General features: G+C 56.2%; 1 protein-coding gene across 1 annotated transcript in view; it reads left to right on the forward strand.

Moving 5' to 3' along the window:
• arap1 (ArfGAP with RhoGAP domain, ankyrin repeat and PH domain 1) overlaps window positions 1-20,247 on the forward strand; it is a 181,352-nt gene that overhangs the window by 91,524 nt on the left and 69,581 nt on the right. The window contains exons 6-7 of the mRNA XM_067985538.1: window positions 8,328-8,519; window positions 10,154-10,239. Of these exons, the coding sequence (XP_067841639.1) occupies window positions 8,328-8,519; window positions 10,154-10,239 (278 nt within the window). The remainder of the gene's footprint in view (window positions 1-8,327; window positions 8,520-10,153; window positions 10,240-20,247) is intronic.

Raw genomic sequence — 20,247 nt, forward strand, 5'->3', positions numbered from 1 at the left:
TCTGTCTCTGACAAACCGAGTAACGACTTCGCCCCCTCCTACGAACACCGCACTCTTGCTAAATGTTCGGGAGCTTTATTCGAGCTATGGGAGATGGGATATTGACCGTGCTTGGCCCCTGGTTCCGCCCAGGTTCAATTTTCACTTTATCCCTCAACTATCTCTTTGGTCTTGCCTAAGATCGTCTTGACTTTACTTAAGTACACATAAACCTATACTTATTGCTTCTGAGTTTCATTTGGTTAATACAGAAATCTACAGGGTATCATAATATCAAGAAATCATGGTCGTAAAAGATTCTCCGTCTCTCCTTTTACTAATATCCATTGAATACCAATTCGAGGGCAGGATTGTTGCACTGACAGGACTTGTCAATGTACAATTATATTTCTCCCCAACACACTTTCTTCCTTCTTACACAGCATTGGGCAGGAAACGTTTAGACTGGACTTCTATTATTTTAAAATATTATTTGATTATCCCCTTAAACGACAGGTATATTTTCCCTCCTCGAGCGCTTGAACAGTAACTCATATCAACTTATCTTATCAATTCCAATTTCAGAAAGAAAAGAGACTGAAGTGCTTGTATTTAGGAACATAGGAACAGGAGTAGGCCATTCAGCCCCTCGTGCCTGCTCCGCCATTTGATAAGATCATGGCTGATCTGTGATCTAACTCCATATACCTGCCTTTGGCCCATATCCCTTAATACCTTTGGTTGCCAAAAAGCTATCTATCTCACATTTAAATTTAGCAATTGAGCTAGTATCAATTGCCGTTTGCGGAAGAGAGTTCCAAACTTCTACCACCCTTTGTGTGTAGAAATGTTTTCTAATCTCGCTCCTGAAAGGTCTGGCTCTAATTTTTAGACTGTGCCCCCTACTCCTAGAATCCCTAACCAGCAGAAATAGTTTCTCTCTATCCACCCTATCTGTTCCCCTTAATATCTTTTAAACTTCAATCAGATCACCCCTTAACCTTCGAAACTCCAGAGAATACAACCCCAATTTGTGTAATCGCTCCTCGTAACTTAACCCTTGAAGTCCGGGTATCATTCTAGTAAACCTACGCTGCACTCCCTCCAAGGCCAATATGTTCTTCCGAAGGTGCAGTGCCCAGAACTGCTCACAGTACTCCAGGTGCGGTCTAACCAGGGTTTTGTATAGCTGCGGCATAACTTCTGCCCCCTTGTACTCTCGTCCTCTAGATATAAAGGCCAGCATTCCATTAGCCTTATTGATTATTTTCTGCACTGTCCATGACACTTCAATGATCTATGTACCTGAACCCCTCAGTCCCTTTGGACATCCACTGTTTTTAACTTTTTACCATTTAGAAAGTACCCTGTTCTGTCCTTTTTTGATCCAAAGTGGATGACCTCACATTTGTCGACATTGAATTCCATTTGCCACAGTTTTGCCCATTCTCCTAATCTATCAATATCCCTTTGTAATTTTATGTTTTCATCTACACTGCTTACAATGCCACCAATCTTTGTGTCATCGGCAAACTTAGATATGAGACTTTCTATGCCTTCATCTAAGTCGTTAATAAATATTGTGAATAATTGAGGCCCCAAGACAGATCCCTGCGGGACTCCACTAGTCACATCCTGCCAATGTTAGTACCTTCCCATTATCCCTACTCTCTGTCGCCTTTCGCTCAGCCAATCCTCCCCCCACTATAAACACTCTGTCTCAGAAAATAAATGGGTTAAAGAAAAACAAATCAAAACATTTTCAAAAGAGGAAAAGCAACTTGGTTATACTCTTAGCCAAGTATAGAAGAGTTTTGATCAAGGCTGATGATTGCTTTTCCATCTCTGTGTAGTTTTGAATTTTCAAAATCCAAATGTTGAGTCTTAGTCCAAAATATCACCAAGCTGTGAGATTTGATATCTGCCAAAGTCTGCAGATAAGATCTTAAATTTTTCACACCACTGGATGTTTCCTGCACCAATATTTCTCCAGCGAAGGTTGCTCTGTAACTTTGTGAAGCTATAATTATGTCAAAGAGTTACTCTCGGTAATCCTACACCATTGACACTCACACCGTCCCGAAAACCATGGTCCCCTATTTAAAAAAAAAAGAGAATTCACTGTGGCTCTTCTTGAGAGCCCAAGGGGTTAATTTGTCAATTCATGATTTCATGATTTCATTCTGTCACCGTGGGGAAATAGCCAATTAAATTATGCCAATTATTTTAAATAGAATGCAAAGGTCGTTGTTTGGTGAATTAAAAACTGATGTCGGTGACCCTGGATGGGGTTCACGTCTTTGCAGAATCAAACGACCAGAGCCAGATATGATCAGACGTACACAGTGTTCTCAGCGTACCTCAACGTCACTTTCATGTAATTTTTTAAAAAAAACCTTTGGTGTCGGGAGATAGCATTTCAGTTCGTTCATCTGAGTTTTTAGTTTGTCCAACCCCTCCAGATAGTTAACATAGAGACAGAAGATCTCAGTCCAAACAAAATTACTTTTTGGCAAAATGTTTTCAAACCTTTTTTATCTACAAACATTGCAGATCAAATTCCAATTGTTGTTAAAGCATTTCCAATATTTATTTAAGATAATACTTATTCGAACATCCGTTGGACTTTTCTGAGTTCTGTGGGGACAGTCGCTCGGTTGTGATAACGGACCATTTTATCTATTGAATGTGCCTTTACTTTTACGATAGCCACCAAACGGGTTCGATTTCAGGCCAGCTCCAAAGTTTTTTGCGAGGGGTCAGCGGTGGGTAATGGCTTTCCATCCGCTGAGGTGAAGCCTCATTTCTCCCAGATAGATAAATAATCAGTCAGTCAGTGACAAACAAGTGAAATGGCTGCGGGAGAAAATGGTGAGGGCTCGTTCCCCTCCATCCGTCTGGAGGACAGAGGCCACTATGGCTAATTCAGCTCGCTGTGCCGATCGGCCTCCAGTTAAATCTTTTAATGCACCTGACAGTAACAACTCGGTGAGCGGCCATAAGTACGACTTTATCTAATCCGGTGATGCAGGTAAATTTGTTAGTGGCCCAGTAGACAGTTGAAAGGATGTTTCTCACAGGTGGTGAACATCTGTTCCCCCAATGACAGTGTTTGAGGAGCATATACCACGGGCACCTGAACACCGTGTCGTTCTTGGAGCAAAACAGCCAACACCGCAATGTCGCTGTCCGCTGCTTCGAGCGAGTATGGATCACCAGCCCCTGGGGTTTACTTTTAGTCCACTCACTGTGATCACTTCTAACAGTTCTTTTAGCAGATCATAATGAAAGGTGAAGGGGGAGTTGTGAAATCCCTGTGGTGAACAGGTCCGGGTTTACTGTAGGGTGAAAGATGGAGGGGGAGTTGTGAAATCCCTGTGGTGAACAGGTCCGGGTTTACTGCAAATTTATACTGGCGCTGACTCAATCTGTACCACTTGGCCTATTCTGCCGCACTCATTCTTGTGTTGTGCCCAACAGGGGCGGTCTTTAGCAGTTGATCAAATTCTCTCCGTTCGTGTCGGAGACACACAACTAGGTCATATTGACTTTGGATCCCTATCAGCAGCCCTCCTTGCGGGGAGTCTACACCCATTTGCCACAAACACGTATTTACCATGTCCACTACCACATTGTTCCAATCTGCTCCTAAGATACCACCCTCTGTCCCCTGTCGTTTTTGAGTCCACACTGCCGTGTGGCGAGTGTTTACATCCCCTTCTGTGACTTCCGTCTCCACCATCTTCCCCGTCTCTCCTCCTCCTCCAAATCCCCCCAGTCCTGACTTTCATGGGGTGGCGCTGAGCAGTTTATGCTTCCACACTGGGTCGGGGGGGGCGGGGAAATGCTGGGTTAGGGTCTGATCGTAGTGATCTCACTGCTTCTTCAAGAACTCTATCTCCTGCCTCAGAGTCTCTAGCTCGGATTTTAACCTTTCCTCCAGCTCCTGTATTTTCTTTTGACAGTGGGTATGATCTCCCGCTCCTGCTACACTACACTGGTCGTCCTGGTTTTTGAATCCTCATAGGGCACAACTTAACTCATCTACATTCTTTTATCACCTTTTATCCTGACTTTCCTGTCGTTGTGGTCTGGCATTACATGCTGCTAATTTTCTGGCTCTATTTTGTGCCAGTGACTTTAAGGTGATCGACTGACGCAGCCAAAGTTGTCTGAGCTAATTGATTTTCCACCTCTAATTTTCGTTCTATCAACTTTTTGTCGAGGTCTCCCTCGGTTTCTAATTTAAGTTTTATAATTTTCTGTCCTCGCCATAACACAACTAGAGTTTTCCAATTTTCCTTTTCCACCTGCTTTTTGTGGGATTGACCCCAACCAACTTTCCGAGCTGTTCGAGGTTTTCTGCTTTTTCTATCGAGGAGACATGAGATATCTTTTATTTCAACTTTTCTGTTTTTCTGTCTCTTTTTCTGATCACAGCCAATCACAAGATAAAAGGGGTGCTGTCAGTTCCACGAACAGTGATCGCAGTGTGATACAACCAGGGTTTATCCCGAAATTATCAAAATTGATGCCCTATACTAGATAACAAAATATCGTTCTTCGATTTACACTTACACACAACATTAACTCCTGACACACCAATTCACACTCACCGATTCTCAACACAACTCCAATCGGATCAATTCACACTCACCGATACTGAACACAACACCAATCAGATTAATTTTCTTTGTGATATTCTCATGTCCGGAATTTGAGACTCTCACATTTTTTATAAGAACCAGGATTTCACTGTGGTCACAATAAAAGTCTGGTTTCCACACTATGATAGGTTAGTTAACCTCAATAACTCTAATTTTAATTTAGCAATATCAAAATTAAACACAAGATAAAACAGATAACAGAACAGATTACCATTATAGCACGTTCTTACTAAAGCCTGGTAAATTACATCGTCTTTCGTTTCTTCAGGCACTCTTTTCCAAAAACTATGAAAATACTGGAAGTAACTGTTTTCACAGCTAAACAAAATCTTTGTTACATTACACAAATGAGGGAAACGCACAACAAGCATTAAAATGGGGTCGTAGCCCGCCACAGCATAAAGGAAGCACTCACAATTAATCCTCATTATGAGCTTTTTAAAGATACAATACACTGAAAACAAAAGAACACATTCTGCAGCTTGTGATCCTCTCCCTTTCTCCTTCTTGATTCCATCATGGACTGCCCCTTTTAGAAAACGTATCCCCATTCTGTATCGACTCAAAGCCCCAAGCTCACCTAATCCTGGTGTGGTGAAGGTCCCTCCATCTTTCCTTTTGCTCTTCTTTCAACCAACCCTTCCGAATTTCAACTTCCTCTCTCAACCTCCCGAAGTCCTGTGGCTGAAACAAAACCCTCGCTTTCCAAACCTCCCTTTTTAGAATCGTAGAATTACAGAAAGGTTACAGCACGGAAAGGAGGCCATTCGGCCCATTGAGTGCGCGCCAGCTCTATGCAAGAGCAATCCGGCTAGTCCCACTGCCCCCGCCCTCTCCCCGTAGCCCTGCAAGTCTTTTGCTTTCAAGTACTTATCCAGTTCCCTTTTGAAGGCCATTCATTAATTTGCCTCTTCCTTACCATTATAGAAAGGATATTATTAAACTAGAAAGAGTGCAGAAAAGATTTACTAGGATGCTACCGGGACTTGATGGTTTGACTTATAGGGAGAGGTTGGATAGACTGAGACTTTTTTCCCTGGAGAGTAGGAGGTTAAGGGGTGATCTTATAGAAGTCTATAAAATAATGAGGGGCATAGATAAGGTAGATAGTCAAAATCTTTTCCCAAAGGTAGGGGAGTCTATAACGAGGGGGCATAGATTTAAGGTGAGAGGGGAGAGATACAAAAGGGTCCAGAGGGGCAATTTTTTCACTCAAAGGGTGGTGAGTGTCTGGAACGAGCTGCCAGAGGCAGTAGTAGAGGCGGGTACAATTTTGTCTTTTAAAAAGCATTTGGACAGTTACATGGGTAAGATGGGTATAGAGGGATATGGGCCAAGTGCAGGCAATTGGGACTAGCTTAGTGGTATAAACTGGGCGACATGGACATGTTGGACCAAAGGGCCTGTTTCCATGTTGTAACTTCTATGATTCTATGATTCTATGATACCAGTTTTCGCACCAAGGATTGTTTAATGGCTCGGTGTTTACGTAGCCTTTCCCCATGATCAGGTCTTAGTACGTTTATGCTCGGTTCGGACACCCTGCCTCTTCGACCTTCCTGTTTTTCACTATTCTAATGCCCCAGCACACTCTTTCAATAACCTCTTGGGTTTCTGTGAGTTATTTCCCTCACAGAGATGCTGACCTTTGCCCTCCTACTTCCTGTGCTTATTTTAAACCACAGCCATTGTGTTGAAACTGCTTCCCGAATATCGCCGTGTGGGGGAACAAGTTACGGGTGGGAACAGATTGCTTGCGTTTGAGAAGGTTTGAGAGGGACGTCAGCCATTTTGGGTCTGGAGCCGTTCCAGTGACATCAGGGGGGTGGGGCCTCCAGGAATATTAATGAGGAGGCGGGGCTTCAAGTTTGATGGTGTATTGACATGGAGTGGTCCTATCCTCTGTGGGACATCTTAGTTGCAGTTTTAGGCGCAGACCCAACAACAACTTAGTAAAATCATCCCAAGGCGCTTCACAGCAGCGATTATCAAACAAAATTTCATATCAGGACAGGTGACCAAAAGAGTTAGGTTTTAAGGAGCATCTTAAAGGAGGAGAGAGAGGCGGAGAGGTTTAGGGAGGGAATTCCAGAGTTTAGGGCCCGGGCAGCTGAAGGCACGGCCGCCAATGGTGGGGCGATGAAAATCGGGGACGCGCAAGAGGCCAGAATTGGAGGAGCGCAGAGAATCTCGGAGAGTTGTAGGGCCGGAGGAGGTTACAGAGATAGGGAGGGGGCGAGGCCATGGAGGGATTTGAACACAAGGATGAGAATCTTAAAATCGAGGCGGTTCTGGACCGGGAGCCAATGTAGGTCAGCGAGCACAGGGGGTGATGGGTGAACGGGACTTGGTGCGAGTTAGGATACGGGGGCAGCAGAGTTTTGGGTGAGCTCAAGTTTACGGAGGGTGGAAGATGGGAGGCCGGCCAGGAGAGCATTGGAATAGTCGAGTCTGGGGGTGACAAAGGCACGGATGAGGGTTTCAGCAGCAGATGAGCTGAGGCAGGGGGCGGAGACGGGCGATGTTACGGAGGTGGAAGTAGGCGGTCTTGGTGATGGAGCGGACATGAGGTCAGAAGCTCATCTCAGGGTCAAATCGGAGGCCGAGGTTGTGAACGGTCTGGTTCAGCCTCAGACAGTGGCCGGGGAGAGGGATGGAGTCGGTGGCGAGGGAACGGAGACAATGGCTTCGGTCTTCCCGATATTTAATTGGAGGAAATTTCTGCTCATCCACTACTGAATGTCGGACAAATCAGAGGCAGTGGAGGGGTCGAGGGAGGTGGTGGTGAGGTAGAGCTGGGTGTCGTCAGTGTACTTGTGGAATCTGACGTTGTATTTTCAGATGATGTCGCTGAGGGGCAGCATGTAGATGAGAAATAGGAGGGGGCCAAGGATAGATCCTTGGGGGGACTCCAGAGGTAGGCCCAATGAAAAGACAGCCTTGATGGGCCTCTTCCTGTCACGAGGAGTTCTTAGGCTCATTAAAAGTAGAGAATTTATGTTAAACTTGTATAGAACCTTGGTTAGACCACACTTGGAGTGCTGTGAACAGTCCTGGTCTCCATATTATAAAAAGGATATAGAGGCATTGGAGAAGGTGCTAAAAAGATTTACTAGGATGATACCAGAACTGTGAGGTTATAACTATCGGGAGAGATTGAACAGGCTGGGGCTCTTTTCTTTAGAAAAGAGAAGACTGAGAGGTGACCTGATAGAAGTCTTTAAAATTATGAAAGGGTTTGATAGGGTGGATGCAGAGAAGATGTTTCCACTTGTGGGGGAGACCAGAACTAGGGGGCCATAAATATAAGACAGTCAGTAATAAATCCAATGGGGGATTCAGGAGAAACTTCTTTACCCAGAGAGTGGTGAGAATGTGGAACTCGCTCCCACAAGGAGTAGTTGAGGCGAATAGTGTAGATACATTTAACGGGAAGCTCGATAAACAAATGAGGGAGAAAGGAATAGAAGGATGTGCTGATAGGGTGAGATGAAGTAGGGAGGGAGGAGGCTCATAAGGAGCATAAACACCAGCACAGACCAGTTGGGCCGAATGGCCTGTTTCTGTGCTGTATGTAATTCTATGTAAGTCCGTTGAGTTCTACAGCGATGCATTCTGTTAGACCTTGAGTTTGCTTTCGGCTGACGTTGTTGTTATTATTTTTTTTTGTTTTATTCCCAGTGCTCCAGCTCGCTCTACGTCTGATGACCTAAGCCTGGCCGGACTGAGGGTGGGCAACTCGGAGGACAGCCTCTACAGTCGGATGGATGAGTCTCAGACCTCCTCGAGGCCTCTCCTGAGCCGCGGGGTGGACACGAGCCAGCTCTGCCCGCTCATCAAAGTCGGCTGGTTGGACAAGAACCCTCCGCAGGGGTAAGGGGTGAAACCCGTCAAGTCGGATATGTTGGCCTGGGAGTGGGGAGGGCGCAGTGCAGGTTCACCAGAGTGATACCGGGCTTTAGAGGGTTAAATTACCAGGACGGGTTGCGTAAAGAATATTTTTCTTACTGGTGAGAGACGAGGAGCTGTGGAGGAGCAAAGCGATTTGTGTGTCCATGTACAGGAATCACTAGAAGCCAGTCGGCAGGTACAGAAAGTAATCAACAAGGCTAATGGACTATTGGCCTTTATCTCAAGGGGACGCTGGAATACAAAGGGGAGGAAGTGATGCTTCAGCTGTACGGAGCCTCGGTCAGACCCCCATCCGGAGACTGCGTTCAGTTCTGGTCCCCGCACCTCAGGAGGGATGTATTCGCCTCGGAGGGGGCGCAGCCCAGATTCACCAGAATGAGGGTTAAATTACGAGGACAGGTTGCATAAACTTGATTTGTATTCCGCTGAGTTTAGAAGGTTGACAGGTGATTTAATCGAGGTATTTAAAATGATAAAGGGATTCTAAAGGGTAGATTATATCGATAGATATGGCAAAAAAAAATATCAATTGACCCCCGGCCTCAACAGTTTTTTGGGGGAGAGAGTTCCAGATTCCCACTCCCCTTTGTGTGAGGAAGTGCTTCCTGACATCACCCCTGAACGGCCTGGCTCTAATTTTAAGGTTCTGCCCCCTTGTTCTGGACTCCCCCCACCAGAGGAAATAGTTTCACTCTATCGACCCTTTCAACTCCTTTTAACATTCTGAACACCTCGATTAGATCACCCCTTAATCTTCTAAACTCAGGGGAATACAAGCTAAGTTTATGCAACCTGCCTTTATAATTTAACCCTTTTAGCCCGGTATCATTCTGGTGAATCTGCACTGCACCCCCTCTAAGGCCAATATATCCTTCCTGAGGTGCCCAGAACTGAACGCTGTACTCCAGATGTGGTCTCCAGATGTGGAAGGAATTTTGAATCATCCATGACTTGATGTTGGACGAACAGCCTGACTTTCACGGCTTAAAGGGTTAAATTATGAGGACAGGTTGCACAGACCAGGCTTGTATTCCCTCGAGTTTAGAAGATTAAGGGGTGATCTAATTGATTAGAGGATTTGATAGGGTCGATAGAGAGAAACTATTTCCTCTGGTGGGGGGAGTAGTCCAGAACAAGGGGGCAGAACCTTAAAATTAGAGCCAGGCCGTTCAGGGGTGATGTCAGGAAGCACTTCTTCACACAAAGGGGAGTGGGAATCTGGAACTCTCTCTCCCCAGAAAGCTGTTGAGGCTGGGGGTCAATTGAAAAATTCACAACTGAGATTGATTGATTTTTGTTGGGTGAGGGTATTAAGGGTTACGGAACCAAGGCAGGTAAATGGAGTTAAGACACAGATCAGTCATGATCTAATTAAATGGCGGAACAGGTTCGAGGGGCTGAATGGCCTCCTCCTGTTCCTAAGTTCCTAAGAGGTCATGGGATCCTGGGAGGAGCTGGCTTGTACCATTGAGCAGTAGTGTTTACTGGGGTCCCTTGTGCTGTAATCTGTTCGGGTCTCGGCCAGTTGTCTCGACGACACTCCCTTGAAGGATGTTTGTGGTTTGACAACAGTTTTGCAACTCTCTCTTAATAAGGTTTGACAGAGACTCCTTTCAGAGGCTGGAGCCTGTCACATCTACTGGTGACGAACTAACGGCAGATAAATATAGAGGCAGCCAAAGTATGGGGAGCTAAGAAAAGGCCTGGTGCATTGCATCAATCACAAGTCAGTGATCTGGTGCTGAGAAACTCCCTTCAGCGATTTCCCCATCTGTGTATCTGCAGGAACTCAAACCAGCCCACGTTGGCAGTTTCTGGATACATGAATAGTCTGGAATTTGCTTTCATTCCTCAGAGTGTTTATACAAAATTAAGAGATCAAATGGGTGGGTTGAGTCCGTGATAGGGGAGAGTGTACATGGGCTGTGGGGGGAGATTAAATGGGTGGGGAGAGTCTGTGATAGGGGAGAGTGTTCATGGGCTGTGGGGGGAGATTAAATGGGTGGGTAGAGTCTGTGATAGGGGAGAGTGTTCATGGGCTGTGGGAGGAGATTAAATGGGTGGGGAGAGTCCACGATAGGGGAGAGTGTACATGGGCTGTGGGAGGAGATTGAATGGGTGGGGAGAGTCCATGATAGGGGAGAGTGTACATGGGCTGTGGGGGGAGATTAAATGGGTGGGGAGAGTCCATGATAGGGGAGAGTGTACATGGGCTGTGGGAGGAGATTAAATGGGTGGGTAGAGTCCGTGATAGGGGAGAGTGTACATGGGCTGTGGGGGGAGATTAACTGGGTGGATGGAAGTCATGTAAATCTCCTTCTTTGGCTCGGCGTCCATCTTTGTCCGATTACGCCTCCTTGAAACGCTTTGGGACGTTTTCCTACATCGAGGGCGCTGTAGAAATAAACGTGCGGTGTTGAAACTAAATTGAGCCACAGGTTGCTGGCCATGTTAATGATATCTGCCGGGGTGGGGGGTGATGGTGGAGAAGCCGGGTTGGGTCCTGGGTGTTTGGAAAGTGTGATTACCTCCTACTCTGAGAGAGGCAGGGCCTTATCATAGAATGGTGACAGTACAGAAGGAGGCCATTCGGCCCGTCGAGCCCATGCCAGCTCTTTGTAAGAGCTATCCAGTTCGTCCCCTTCCTCCGCTCTTTCCCCGTAGCCCTGCAAATTGTCTTAATACTTGATTTACCCAAATCCTTTTTGAAAGCCACGGTTGAATCTGCTCCCGCCCATTCAGGCAGCGCATTCCAGATCATAACCACTCGCAGCGTCAAAAAATTTTCATCGTGTCACCTTTTGGTTCTTTTGCCAATCACCTTAAATCCGTGTCCTCTGGTTTCAACCCTTCCGCCAATGGGAACCGTTTCTCCTTATTTACTCTATCGAAACCCTTCATGATTTTGAACACCTCGATTGAAATCTCCCCTTAACCTTCTCTGCTCCAAGGGGAACAATCCCCCGGCTTCTCCGGTCTCTCCACATCACTGGAGTCCCTCATCCCTGTTCGGGAGCAACCGCGCAGTTTGATTGGATAGCGGGATCAGCCCAGGCTGCTCTTTATTGGCTTGTGGGTCATAACTGGCACGCACGCGATGACATCACAGAGAGGTCGTTATCAGAGGAAGTTTGCAGGAACATCAACCCCCCCCCCTCCCCCCCTCCCCCCCCTCCCCCCCGCCCCCCCCCGGTCCTGACGGTCCTGGGTCCTCGCTGCGTTACAGCTCCGGGCCAGTGGTCCTCCTTCATTGGTGACCCCAGACAACGAGCGCCAAGCGTGCTAGCGGGCATCGCGGCTGGTGCTGATCTCCTCGCCTTCGCTCTGACACCCGCCCTTCCAGCGAAGGGGTGGGGGGGGGGTCACTGAATAGGGATTAGCTGGCGGGGGGGGGGTGGGTGATTTCCAAAACGCCACCTCCCTGACCACAGTGGGTGCTGCGGGCGATTGTAGAGCCCCTGCGGCCCCCCCCCCCCCCCCGCCAACGTACACACCCAGACCCGCTGACTCAGCGCGGAGACCGGAGGTGGAACTTGGAGGACTTCCTGCTGAGGAGGCGACAAAATGAGGAAGGATATTGTAAAACGGACTCTCCAAGTGGATTCCAGGGTCCACGTGGTGTGTGTGTGGGGGGGGGTGGGGGGTGGTGGGGGGGGTGGTGGGGGGGGTGGGGGTGGTGGGGGGGGTGGGGGGTGGTGGGGGGGTGGGGTGGGGGGGGTGGGGGGTGGTGGGGGGGGTGGGGTGGGGGGGGTGGGGGATGGTGGGGGGTGGTGGGGGGGGTGGGGGATGGTGGGGGGGGGTGGGGGGTGGTGGGTGGGGGGGGTGGGGGATGGTGGGGGTGGTGGGGGGGGTGGGGGATGGTGGGGGGGGGTGGGGGGTGGTGGGGGGGGGGGTGGGGGATGGTGGGGGGTGGTGGGGGGGGGGGGGTGGGGGGGTGGTGGGGGGTGGTGGGGGGGTTTTCTTTTTGTTCGAGCAGTTTCCAGTCGCCTCCGAAAGCGTTGGAATGGAGGAGTCAGCGTTTAGCACAGGACGGAGGGTGTTGGTCGAGGGCCCGTTGGTACACAGTGCTCCCCAGAAATAAACACAGTGACGACACTCTGGGGAGCTGGAACAGGGCGTGGGAATGGGTGCAATACACACACGTATAAAAAATTAATATCGCTCCATTGGTGTCTGCCGCTGCTGCATGACCACGAAAGCCCGTCTCAGTTAACTTCCTGTTACTTGACCACGAGGGGTAGGGAGAGGCCGTTGGCCTGTCTTTGCCGATGTTTATTTGCCGGGGGGAGGGGCGCGGGGTGGCAGGGGGAGGGGGGCAGGGGGAGGGGCACGCATGCCAGTTTGTGCCTCCGTGCTGCTCTGGTTCCCCACCTTGGTCTCCTTTGCGCGCGGGGGTGGGAAGGAGGGTGAGGGGGGAAAAGGGGGGGTGAGGGGGGAAGGGTGGGGGCAGGGGGGTGAGGGGGTGAAGGGGAGGGGTGGGGGCAGGGGGGTGAGGGGGGAAGGGTGGGGGCAGGGGGGTGAGGGGGGAAGGGTGGGGGCAGGGGGGTGAGGGGGAAGGGGTGAAGGGGGAGGGGTGGGGGCAGGGGGGTGAGGGGGAAGGGTGGGGGCAGGGGGTGAGGGGGGAAGGGTGGGGGCAGGGGGGTGAGGGGGGAAGGGTGGGGGCAGGGGGGAAGGGTGGGGGCAGGGGGGTGAGGGTGGGGGCAGAGCGGGGTGAGGGGGAAGGGTAGGGTGAGGGGGAAGGGGTGAGGGGCGGAGCGGGGAGTGCGGGAGGGGGGAAGGCTCCGTCACAGAGACCCAGAGACTCTCCGTTGCCCCCCCCCCCCCCCCCCCCGCCCATCACTCTCCAGAGAGCCACTGACTGGGAGCCCCGGTTATTCAGAGGAGATGGGGAGGGTGAGCAGAGTCGGAGAGAGTTGGGCCTCAGCAGCTTCGGGGGGGGGGGGGGCGGAGTGGGACGGCGGAGGGGGGGGAGTGGGACGGTGGAGGTGGGGGGGAGTGGGACGGTGGAGGGGGGGCGGAGTGGGACGGCGGAGGGGGGGGAGTGGGACGGTGGAGGTGGGGGGGGAGTGGGACGGTGGAGGGGGGGGAGTGGGACGGCGGAGGGGGGGCGGAGTGGGACGGCGGAGGGGGGGGAGTGGGACGGCGGAGGGGGGCGGAGTGGGACGGCGGAGGGGGGGAGTGGGGACGGTGGAGGGGGGTGGAGTGGGACGGTGGAGGGGGGGGAGGAGTGGGACGGCGGAGGGGGGCGGAGTGGGACGGCGAGGGGGGGGGAGTGGGACGGCGGAGGGGGGGGAGTGGGACGGTGGAGGGGGGCGGAGTGGGACGGTGGAGGGGGGGGCGGAGTGGGACGGTGGAGGGGGGGAAGAGTGGGACGGTGGAGGGGGGGCGGAGTGGGACGGCGGAAGGGGGGGCGGAGTGGGACGGCGGAGGGGGGGCGGAGTGGGACGGTGGAGGGGGGGCGGAGTGGGACGGTGGAGGGGGGGGGAGTGGACGGCGGAGGGGGGGGAGTGGGACGGTGGAGGGGGGGAGTGGGACGGCGGAGGGGGGCGGAGTGGGGACGGCGGAGGGGGGGGAGTGGGACGGTGGAGGGGGGGGAGTGGGACGGCGGGAGGGGGGGCGGAGTGGGACGGCGGAGGGGGGGGAGTGGACGGCGGAGGGGGGGCGGAGTGGGACGGCGGAGGGGGGGGGAGTGGGACGGTGGAGGGGGGTGGAGTGGGACGGTGGAGGGGGGGGGGAGGAGTGGGACGGCGGAGGGGGGGCGGAGTGGGACGGCGGAGGGGGGGGGAGTGGGACGGCGGAGGGGGGGGAGTGGGACGGTGGAGGGGGGGGAGTGGGACGGTGGAGGGGGGGCGGAGTGGGACGGTGGAGGGGGGGAAGAGTGGGACGGTGGAGGGGGGGCGGAGTGGGACGGCGGAGGGGGGGCGGAGTGGGACGGCGGAGGGGGGGCGGAGTGGGACGGTGGAGGGGGGGCGGAGTGGACGGTGGAGGGGGGGGAGTGGGACGGCGGAGGGGGGGGAGTGGGACGGTGGAGGGGGGGGAGTGGGACGGTGGAGGGGGGGCGGAGTGGGACGGCGGAGGGGGGGCGGAGTGGGACGGCGGAGGGGGGGCGGAGTGGGACGGCGGAGGGGGGGGGAGTGGGACGGCGGAGGGGGGGGGGGAGTGGGACGGTGGAGGGGGGGCGGAGTGGGACGGCGGAGGGGAGGCGGAGTGGGACGGCGGAGGGGGGGGAAGAGTGGGACGGCGGAGGGGGGGGAAGAGTGGGACGGCGGAGGGGGGGGAGTGGGACGGCGGAGGGGGGGGAGTGGGACGGCAGAGGGGGGGTGGAGTGGGACGGCGGAGGGGGGGGGAGTGGGACGGTGGAGGGGGGGGAGTGGGACGGCGGAGGGGGGGGAAGAGTGGGACGGCGGAGGGGGGGCGGAGTGGGACGGCGGAGGGGGGGGAGTGGGACGGCGGAGGGGGGGGAAGAGTGGGACGGCGGAGGGGGGGGAAGAGTGGGACGGCGGAGGGGGGGGAGTGGACGGCGGAGGGGGGGGAGTGGGACGGTGGAGGGGGGGGAAGAGTGGGACGGCGGAGGGGGGGAGTGGGACGGTGGAGGGGGGGGAGTGGGACGGTGGAGGGGTGGGAGTGGGACGGCGGAGGGGGGGGAGTGGGACGGCAGAGGGGGGGTGGAGTGGGACGGCGGAGGGGGGGGAGTGGGACGGTGGAGGGGGGGGAGTGGGACGGTGGAGGGGGGGGAGTGGGACGGCGGAGGGGGGGGAGTGGGACGGCAGAGGGGGGGTGGAGTGGGACGGCGGAGGGGGGGGAGTGGGACGGTGGAGGGGGGGGAGTGGGACGGCGGAGGGGGGGGAAGAGTGGGACGGCTGGAGGGGGGGGAGTGGGACGCGAGGGGAGGGGAGGGGGGGGGAGTGGGAGGGGACGGCAGAGGGGGGGTGGAGTGGGACGGCGGAGGGGGGGAGTGGGGGAGTGGGACGGGGAGGGGGGGGGAGTGGGACGGCGGAGGGGGGGAGTGGACGGTGGAGGGGGGGGAGTGGACGGCGGAGGGGGGCGGAGTGGGACGGCGGAGGGGAGGCGGAGTGGGACGGCGGAGGGGGGGAGAGTGGGACGGTGGAGGGGGGGGAGTGGGACGGCGGAGGGGGGGCGGAGTGGGACGGCGGAGGGGGAGGGGCGGAGTGGGACGGCGGAGGGGGGGGAGTGGGACGGTGGAGGGGGGGGAGTGGGACGGCGGAGGGGGGGGTGGAGTGGGACGGCGGAGGGGGGGCGGAGTGGGACGGCGGAGGGGGGGGGGAGTGGGACGGCGGGGGGGGGGAGTGGGACGGTGGGAGGGGGGGCGGAGTGGACGGCGGAGGGGGGCGGAGTGGGACGGTGGAGGGGGGCGGAGTGGGACGGCGGAGGGGGGGCGGAGTGGGACGGCGGAGGGGGGGCGGAGTGGGACGGCGGAGGGGGGGGGAGTGGGACGGTGGAGGGGGGGCGGAGTGGGACGGTGAGGGGGGGGAGTGGACGGCGGAGGGGGGGGAGTGGGACGGCGGAGGGGGGGGAGTGGGACGGTGGAGGGGGGGCGGAGTGGGACGGCGGAGGGGGGGGAGTGGGACGGCGGAGGGGGGGCGGAGTGGGACGGCGGAGGGGGGGCGGAGTGGGACGGCGGAGGGGGGGCGGAGTGGACGGCGGAGGGGGGGAGTGGGACGGTGGAGGGGGGGCGGAGTGGGACGGCGGAGGGGGGGAGTGGGACGGCGGAGGGGGGGGAGTGGACGGCGGAGGGGGGGCGGAGTGGGACGGCGGAGGGGGGGGAGTGGGACGGCGGAGGGGGGGCGGAGTGGGACGCGGAGGGGGGGGAGTGGGACGGTGGAGGGGGGGGGAGTGGGACGGTGGAGGGGGGGGGAGTGGGACGGTGGAGGGGGGGGGAGTGGGAACGGTGGAGGGGGGGGGAGTGGGACGGTGGAGGGGGGCGGAGTGGGACGGCGGAGGGGGCGGAGTGGGACGGTGGAGGGGGGGGAGTGGGACGGCGGAGGGGGGGGAGTGGGACGGCGGGAGGGGGGCGGAGTGGGACGGCGAGGGGGGGGAGTGGGACGGCGGAGGGGGGGGAGGAGTGGGACGGTGGAGGGGGGGGAGTGGGACGGTGGAGGGGGGGAGGAGTGGGACGGTGGAGGGGGGGAGTGGACGGTGAGGGGGGGGCGGAGTGGGACGGAGGAGGGGGGGGAGTGGGACGGCGGAGGGGGGGGAGGAGTGGGACGGTGGAGGGGGGGGAGTGGACGGTGGAGGGGGGGGAGTGGGACGGCGGAGGGGGGGGAGGAGTGGGACGGCGGAGGGGGGGAGGAGTGGGACGGTGGAGGGGGGGGAGTGGGACGGTGGAGGGGGGGCGGAGTGGGACGGCGGAGGGGGGGGAGTGGGACGGCGGAGGGGGGGAGTGGGACGGCGGAGGGGGGGGAGTGGGACGGCGGAGGGGGGGCGGAGTGGGACGGCGGAGGGGGGGGAGTGGGACGGCGGAGGGGGGGCGGAGTGGGACGGCGGAGGGGGCGGAGTGGGACGGCGGAGGGGGGGGAGTGGGACGGCGGAGGGGGGGCGGAGTGGGGACGGCGGAGGGGGGGGAGTGGGACGGCGGAGGGGGGGCGGGAGTGGGACGGCGGAGGGGGGGGGAGTGGGACGGTGGAGGGGGGGAGGAGTGGGACGGTGGAGGGGGGGAGTGGGACGGTGGAGGGGGGGAGAGTGGGACGGTGGGAGGGGGGGGTGGCGGAGTGGGACGGCGGAGGGGGGGGAGTGGGACGGTGGAGGGGGGGGAGGAGTGGGACGGCGAGGGGGGGGAGGAGTGGGACGGTGAGGGGGGGGAGTGGGACGGCGGAGGGGGGGGAGTGGGACGGTGGAGGGGGGGGGGAGTGGGGGACGGTGGAGGGGGGGGGAGTGGGACGGTGGAGGGGGGGGGAGTGGGACGGTGGAGGGGGGGGGAGTGGGACGGTGGAGGTGGGGGGGGAGTGGGACGGCGGAGGGGGGGGAGTGGGACGGTGGAGGGGGGGTGGAGTGGGACGGTGGAGGTGGGGGGGGAGTGGGACGGCGGAGGGGGGGGAGTGGGACGGTGGAGGTGGGGGGGGGAGTGGGACGGCGGAGGGGGGGAGTGGGACGGCGGAGGGGGGGAGTGGGACGGCGGAGGTGGGGGGGGGAGTGGGGACGGCGGAGGGGGGGCGGAGTGGGACGGCGGAGGGGGGGGAGTGGGACGGCGGAGTGGGGGAAGAGTGGGACGGCGGAGGCGGGGGAGTGGGACGGTGGAGGGGGGGGAGTGGGACGGTGGAGGGGGGGGAGTGGGACGGTGGAGGGGGGGGGAGTGGGACGGCGGAGGGGGGGGAGTGGGACGGCGGAGGGGGGGCGGAGTGGGACGGCGGAGGGGGGGGGAGTGGGACGGCGGAGTGGGGGGAAGAGTGGGACGGCGGAGGGGGGGGAGTGGGACGGTGGAGGGGGGGAGTGGGACGGTGGAGGGGGGGGGAGTGGGACGGCGGAGGGGGGGGAGTGGGACGGCGGAGGGGGGGCGGAGTGGGACGGCGGAGGGGGGGGGAGTGGGACGGCGGAGTGGGGGGAAGAGTGGGACGGCGGAGGGGGGGAAGAGTGGGACGGCGGAGGGGGGGCGGAGTGGGACGGCGGAGGGGGGGTGGGGGAGAGTGGGAGGGCGGAGGGGGGGCCGGAGGAGCATCGGGACATTAAAAAAAAGAAAAAGGGTCAACTCCCAACAGGCGGTGAAATCCGAAATCTCTGAATTCCAGAATGTTTCTCTTTCCTTCAGGTTGTTACGTTTGAATTATTTCTCAAGTGGGAACTTATTCAGGTCTGGTGGAATGTGATGTTCGCTGCCTGTTCGATGTGTTTGGCTTCTGGTTTCGTTAGTTTGAAACGATCTGGATATTTGGTGTTATTGGTGCTGTGCTGTGGTCGTCTCTAATCGGTGGCTGAAACTCGTGACTCCCTCCTGTGCCGTGTCGGTGTTTGTGTTGTTGTAGAATCGAGTCCCGTTGACTAATGTGAGGCAGGTGATGGAACGGCTCTGCATGTCGATGGGGTGCGTAGAATAGAACGATACAGCGCAGGAGGAGGCCGTTCGGCCCGTCGTGCCTGTGCCGCTCTTTGAAAGAGCTATCCAATCAGTCCCACTCCCCTGCTCTTTCCCCACAGCCCTGTAAATTTTTCCCTTCAAGTATTTATCCAATTCCCTTTTGAAAGTTATTATTGAATCTGCTTCCACCGCCCTTTCAGGCAGCGCATTCCAGATCAGAACAACTCGCTGCGTAAAAAATTCCTCCTCATCTCCCCCTCTGGTTCTTTTGCCGATCACCTTAAATCTGTGTCCTCTGGTTACCGACCCTCCTGCCACTGGAAACAGTTTCTCCTTATTTACTCTATCAAAACCCCTCATTATTTTGAGCACCTCTATTAAATCTCCCCTTAACCTTCTCTGCTCTAAGGAGAACAATCCCAGCTTCTCCAGTCTCTCCACATAACTGAAGTCCCTCATCCCTGGGACCGTTCTGGTAAATCTCCTCTCCACCCTCTCCGAGGCCTTGACATCCCTCCTAAAGTGCGGTGCCCAGAATTGGACACAATGCTCCAGCCGGGGCCTAACCGGTGATTTATAAATCATATCCACTCCGCCTTGCCAGGCTGACTGGTGTCCTTGATGCATCCAAACTGATTCACCTTCCTTTTCTCAAAAGAATTTTTCTTTTTAAATGGTTTTTCCATCTTCCTCTTTCCCTCAGTGGCCTCCCAGGCCCGGTCGGCAGTCGACATCTTCCTCTACCTGAAACTGGCCCCTGGGTGACGCACACGAGCCGATTTCGCCCCTCCCTTCCCCCACCCCCGGCCCCCAAGGCAGTAGGGCTGATGGGGTTTGTAGGCCGCAACCTGAGCAGCGTCTTATGTCCCAGAGAGCATTTTGATACATGGAGATATATGTATTAATTTTATTTTTCAAATGAGTAAGATTAATTCTAACTCTATGCAACTCTTCATTTTTCCGTAAAAGGGGTCCTGATGGTGAGACTCCCTCTTTAAAAGGGGTCCCTGACGGTGAGGACTCCCCTCTTTAAAAGGAGTCCCTGACGGTGAGACTCCCTCTTTAAAAGGGTCCCTGATGGTGAGACTCCTCTTTAAAAGGGGTCCCTGATGGTGAGACTCCCTCTTTAAAAGGAGTCCCTGATGGTGAGACTCCCTCTTTAAAAGGGGTCCCTGATGGTGAGACTCCTCTTTAAAAGGGGTTCCTGATGGAGAGACTCCCTCTTTAAAAGGGGTCCCTGACGGTGAGACTCCCTCTGTTAAAGGGGTCCCTGATGGTGAGACTCCCTCTGTTAAAGGGGTCCCTGATGGTGAGACTCCCTCTTTAAAAGGGGTCCCTGACGGTGAGACTCCCTCTTTAAAAGGGGGTCCCTGGATGGTGAGACTCCCTCTTTGATAGAGGGTTCATTTTTTTTCCAATTTCATTTAAAAAATAATTTCTGTTAGTTTTCTGAACAATTCAACCGTCCCTCACTGGTTTAATCTGTGCACTATATTCATTGATGCCTGTGCTCTGCCTGAGATTGTGTGCTGATTAACACTAGTCATGCTGCATTAGTGAGGAAGCAAGCTAGGCCTGGGACCTGATTCCTGGGGCTGGGTCTGTGCTTGATTCCTGGGACCTGATTCCTGGGACCTGATTCCTGGACATGAGGCCTGA

Source organism: Heptranchias perlo, chromosome 6, assembly GCF_035084215.1.
Source record: "Heptranchias perlo isolate sHepPer1 chromosome 6, sHepPer1.hap1, whole genome shotgun sequence".
Classification (NCBI taxonomy): Eukaryota; Metazoa; Chordata; class Chondrichthyes; order Hexanchiformes; family Hexanchidae; genus Heptranchias; species Heptranchias perlo.